Raw genomic sequence first — 6,000 nt, forward strand, 5'->3', positions numbered from 1 at the left:
CACAGCTATTATTAACAGCAACATCAGTAAAATCAAGACCATTTTCTGACTGTAGGTGGCTTGAGAGGACAGAACAACAAATAAGCAGTCACTTGAGTGGTAAGTAGTTCATTGACAGTATTGACAGTACACTTGTGCATTGGATACTGCTTTCTTAAAAACAATAACGTGTAAAAAACATTTGCAGTAACTAACACTATATATTTTTAATTCACACGACACATGTCATCTGTAGTGCTCATACCACACGGACCTCTTCACTACCTGAACATACCAGGCACTATCATGACCCCATGCCTTTGTGTACTTTGTCCCTTCTGAGATACGGAAAGGGGCCAGCCCTTCCACACCTATGTGTATTTCTCATCAGGTGGGACAAGAGACTGAGAAAAGAAACAAGACACAGAGACAAAGTATAGAGAAAGAACAGTGGGCCCAGGGGACTGGTGCTCAGCATATGGAGGACCCGCACCAGCACTAGCCTCTGAGTTCCCTCAGTATTTACTGATCATTATGTTTACTATCTTAGCAAGGGGAGTGTAGCAGGGCAACAGGTGGGGAGAAGGTCAGCAGGGAAACATGTGAGCAAAGGAATCTGTATCATGAATAAGTCCAAGGGAAGGTGCTGTGCCCGGATGTGCACATAGGCTAGATTTATGTTTCTCTTTACCCAAACATCTCAGTGTAGCAAAGAGTAACAGAGCAGTATTGCTGCCAGCATATCTTGCCTCCAGCCACAGGGCGGTTTTCTCCTATCTCCAAATAGAACGAATGGGAATGGTCAGCTTTACACCCAGACATTCCATTCCCAGGGACAAGCAGGAGACGGAAGCCTTCCTCTTATCTCAACTGCAAAGAGGCCTCCCTCTTTCACTACTCCTCCTCAGCACAGACCCTTTATGGGTGTCATAAGGCCCTTCCTTTCCCATGAGGCCATATCTCAGGCTGTCTCAGTGTGGGAAAACCTTGAACAATACCCAGGTTTTCTTGGGCAGAGGTCCCTGCGGCTGTCCGTAGTGCACTGTGTCCCTGGTTAATCGAGAATGGAGAATGGCGATGACTTTTACCAAGCATACTGCCTGCAAACACATTGTTAACAAGGTACATCCTGCACAGCCCTAAATCCATTAAACCTTGATTCATTACAGCACATGTTTCTGTGAGCACAGGGTTGGGGCTAAAGTTACAGGTGAACAGCATCTCAAAGCAGAAACAATTTTTCTTAGTACAGATCAAAATGGAGTTTCTTGTCTTCCTTTTCTACATAGATACAGTAACAATCTGATCTTTCTTTTCCCCACAAGATACCCTTCCAACTCTCTGGTCTGATGACAACCCTACAATTTTAGCTCAAAAGTCTGGCTCAAAAGACTAGCTCAATTCAAAACCTAGCTCAAAAGTTATTTCCATTATAGACTCTTCCCTGCCTGCTCGAGACAGAACTAGTGGCTCTGCCATTTGTACTTCCAAGACATTTGTTTTCTTTCTCTGTAATGCCTCATACTCTATTGAATTCTTATTTCCCTTTCATTTCTGCTTCTTCCACTAGGCTTATGCATTAAGAGGAGGACTATATTCCATTTATTTTTGTACTTAGAGCACCTAGTACATCGCTTGGCATGAGATAGGAACCTAGGAGATGTTTGATGAATCAATGTTCTAAATATACTTTGCAAATAACTATTAGAGGCCAGGTAGCTGCCTTTAGTGAACTATATTACCAGCAATCGCATTCCTTTTTCCTGACTTCAAACAAGGTACAAGATAACTTATATGGACTACAGAATGTCTTTTGAAGATGCAGCATAAAGAAGTTTCCAAACACTACTGATCTCATCAGTACCCCATGCCCACATGACGGAACCCCTGGAGCAACATTTCTCAGCCTTTGTTCCAGTCTAGCCCACCTGAGGGATATACCACACTCTCATCAGGAGCTCACCACACAGATGACTAAGAAGGCCCAGTAGAGTTCTCACAGCCTTCCAGTGCCACATGGCTGCGAGGGTGGAAGAGCCTTCTCTGAACCAGCAACTCCCCCAAAGTAGCAGAAAATTTCAAGGCTCCGTGGTGAGTGCAGGGAGCCCACCTAATGCTACCTACTACCAGATCCCTACCACCCAAAATGCCTCAGAATCAGTTTGCCTATTCTAAGAACAGGGCTCTTTCACTGTTAGGAAGCCTCAGGCATTCAAGGAAGGACTTGTTTGTGGGTCCAGTACATCTGTTTCAGCATGTGTTAACCTGCACAACTAAAAAGCAATTATGAAAAGAAGTTCATGATCAACCAGTTCTGTGCCAGATAGAAATAGGCAGAGTGGGTCAGCTGGCAGCCCTGTACATCTGAGTGTTGACACCCGTGAATCATTCTCTGTCACTGCAGTTTCCAGAGCCTTGCCAACACGGCAATGGGTTCAGACTTACCAAGATCCAAAAGGTTGGAAAGGGGATCTGGAGCCATGACCCATGCCTTGGGACCCACCAAACCATGACAGTGACTATTTCTGTAACAAAGACATACTCTTCAAAGTAAATATAGCCATATTCTGCCTTAGTGCCATGTTATTTCCCATCTCTCCAATGGAATGGCTGCACTCTGAAGGTGGGAAGAGTGTGAGAAGAAAGAGAACCAGGCCACAGACCACCAGGAAAGCAGTGATTGAAGGCAGCAGCTCTAGATTTCTCTTATAGGCTCTGGAGAGTTATCCACTTATTTATTCAAAAAATATTTATTGAGCCAGGTACTATTCCAAGTATGCAGGCTACAATACTGACACAGTCACAGCCTTGACCCCATAGAACTTAAAGTTTAGTGGGGAAGCAGGTATTAATCAAATAAGAATCCAGACAGACACAAGGGTACAAATATGTACTATGATGGAGGAGTAGTGAATACTACAGGAACCGTAGAAACAGGGAGCAGTAAATCTGGTCAGGGAAGTCAGGAGAGCTTCCCTTAGCAAGTGCCAAGTGAGGATAAATAGCAGTTCACTAGGCCCAGAGGAGAGGAAAAGAGAGGGAAACATTCCTGGTAAAGAGAACAGTAGGTGACAAGGTTCTGGGGTAGGAGGGAGATATTGAATGGATTCAAAATTAGAGGCAGGGGGCAAAGCCGTAGCATCAAGGTTTGAATCCCCAGCATAAGGTAACTTCCTGTGTACACCCCTCAGTTTTCTTTCTAGCTATTGGGAAGGCCTTCCTCAGCATTCAAGGGGACTAAAGCACATTGTCAAAAACTAGGAGTGCTCAGGAGACATGAAACACTACCAGCTAAAAAAACAAATCTGATTTACCAATAATACCTGGCCAATGTCCTCTTGAAATATCTGTAAAATTAAGGAACTCACTACCTCTGGCAACAATGAATCAGGAAAATGGCACAGTATAAAAGACCTTTAAACTTTTCAGGCAGAAATACATTTTAATCCAGGTAGAATTAAGATATTGATAAATATGTTGATAATTACTATAAATCTGCTTAGATACCAGGTATTTCATTGTAATTTCATATACTAATTTTTTTTGGGGGGGAAAGGGCTAAAGGAAAAAATGGTTAAAGGTAATATCAGTGCAGCACTATTTTGCTTTGGTAACTCTGTTAGCCTGTTTGATCACTTGAGGCAGTTTCTTGTGGCTTCTGAATTATCTGTCACCTTGCAAACAAGTCATGTAGCTTTCTATTTGTAAGGCACTTTGTAATCAATCATTAATTGGCCTCCTTACCCTGCTGAGAGATTATACTCATTCTACAGATAAAACAATAGATGAGTGAGTTGCCCAAGGGCACAAAACAATTCAGTTTTTACTTAACTTTCTTATCACCATCTCCAAATAGAAGACACATATGGCTTGTCCAGCTACAGCACCAACCCTACTACCCTGCAGACCAATCCTAACCCCTTGATGCAGCAGAGGAACGGACTGCAGTTAGTTCTGTTACCTCCTCTATGCCTTCCAGGCCAGCAATGATAATGTCTGCACTGTGTTAGAGACACTGGCACTGCAGACCAGAACATGAACTCAAAGTGGAATAAGAGCACATAGAAAGTCACAATGACTCACAAGTTAAAATGTCACCATCCCTAGGGAGACTGCACCCTCAACATACAAATACTTCCCTAAAACTTCCTTTCATCCTCAACAAGCAGCCAAGACAACGGTCCCCAGAGTTGACCCCCATAGTACAGCACTGCACAGTACTGTAAGGTATCTTAAGTGTACAAGCCCTTCTTCACCCCTATGCTGAGACCGCCAGCATCTAAAGCAGCTAGCATAGGTTACAGCACACAAATGTTCACTGAGCGCATGTCTTCCCAACTAGCAAATAAGGGAAATGCATACTCCCTTCGGAGAGCAGTGCACTTAAGTGATCAGTTAGGCCAACTCCTTATTTTACAGAAGGGCCAAAGAAGGGCAGAGAATCACCCAGTTACATATGGCCTGGTCTCCAATCCAAGTCTTAGGGCTCAGTTTAGTTCCACAAACATTTTATATGCCAGATACGGTGGGTGGGAGGCGCTGGGGACACTGAGATGAGCAGGAGATGGTCTCAACTTCAGGGAGCTCACAGCCTGGGGGAAAGAACAGTTACAAAACAGTCGGGCAAGTGCAAGGACAGGCGCTTGAGTTCTTAGCCAGTGTTTTCTCCACACTGTCCACTGGGTGTTCCCCAGCTGGAAAAGAAGGCCAGCAATATCTACTTCCTGCAAATAAACTTGTAGTGAAGACTGATGAGAAAATGAGTATGGAAAATGATCAGGCTTACCCAGAAATGCATTATATAAGCCATTGCCATACCCTGACACTGACTCCAAGTATTCAACACTGTTGCAGGTATCCGTTCAACAAAGAAGCAAACAAGAGAGGGATGGGCATAAACCCAAGGAAAACCCCAAGGACTGCGCGGAACTGGAGGAAACAGCTGGGGTGGGGGTAGGGGTGTTGGGTCAAGTGAGACGGCCCTGACGCGGAGAATGGAGGGCCCACAGCGGGGTAGAAGAGGATGGAACCGAGAGGAAGAAATTGGGACACCAATGAGGGACAGCAAGCAGAGAGGAATGGGGCTCCCTTGGGGCAGGACGGGGCTCGCGGCCGGGCAGGGGCTGAAGGCACCGGGCACGGGAGGAGGAAGCGGGCGGGCGCCGAGGCCGACTGCTTTGCCTGGGGACAGCCTGCACCCGCAGGGAGGCTCGGGCAGGCGCCCGGGTCCTCCGGCTGCAGCATCTCGCCCGCCGTGTCTCCCCGGAGCCGAACACCAGCAATTGCCGAGCCCGCAGCGCGGACTCCCGGGGACGCCAACGACGCCGCCTCACCTCGGGTTGAAGTCCTGGAAGAGGCCCCTCAGGTTCATGGCGGAGAACTTCACCGCGGCGTCCTCCTCCTCCTCCCCCGCAGCCCGTGCTGCACAGCCTGCGCCTTACAGCGGGTTCATGGCGCCAGCTCCAGCCGCGTCCCCGCTGCTGCTCCCGCTACTGCTCCCGCCACCGCCACCGCCACCGCCGCCGCCGCCGCCGCCACCGCCCGGAGAAACCTGAGCCACCGCCCCCTGCCCCTCCTTCCGGGCTTCCGTACGGCGGTCGCGCATGCGTCCGGAGCCCCGCCCAGAGCGCACAGCGCTGAGAGGCCCCCGTGCCTGGGTCTGCACGCGACCCGCCGAGGAGAGGAGATGGCAGGGGCATGGAGGCTGGGAGTGAGCAGGGCCCCGAGGAAGGGGATACTGACGGGCTGAAGGCCTGCAGGGAGGGAGCGCGCCGCCGAGGAGTCTGGCGGACAGGTCTTGGCAGACACCTGTCACCTTGGCCCGCGCTACCTTCTGGAGATTTTCCCCAGTGACAACTGAGCCCTGGGAGTAGTGACAACGAGTGAGACGTTGCGTTTTGGCGATGTCATCCCAGGCTTCACCTGTCACATCTGTCAACGACTCCAAAGTTTGGGTCCCAGCTTCCCTTCCAGTTCCCAAGGCAGCATGTCCAGGTATGCTGGCTATTCCCAACTCAAGCT

At 48.2% G+C, this 6,000-nt stretch overlaps 1 protein-coding gene across 3 annotated transcripts in view; it reads right to left on the reverse strand.

Annotated features, from left to right (window-relative positions):
• LOC101012141 (transmembrane protein 185A) overlaps positions 1-5,650 on the reverse strand; it is a 33,455-nt gene extending 27,805 nt beyond the window's left edge. The window contains exon 1 of one of the 3 annotated variants that reach the window (XM_031660677.1): positions 5,313-5,650. In XM_031660677.1, the coding sequence (XP_031516537.1) occupies positions 5,313-5,350 (38 nt within the window). In that variant the 5' untranslated portion in view covers positions 5,351-5,650. The remainder of the gene's footprint in view (positions 1-5,312) is intronic. The other 2 variants (XM_031660678.1, XM_031660679.1) reach the window with 2 other exon arrangements.
• Between the last annotated feature and the right edge of the window lie 350 nt (positions 5,651-6,000).

This window comes from Papio anubis, chromosome X (genome assembly GCF_008728515.1).
Source record: "Papio anubis isolate 15944 chromosome X, Panubis1.0, whole genome shotgun sequence".
NCBI lineage: Eukaryota > Metazoa > Chordata > Mammalia > Primates > Cercopithecidae > Papio > Papio anubis.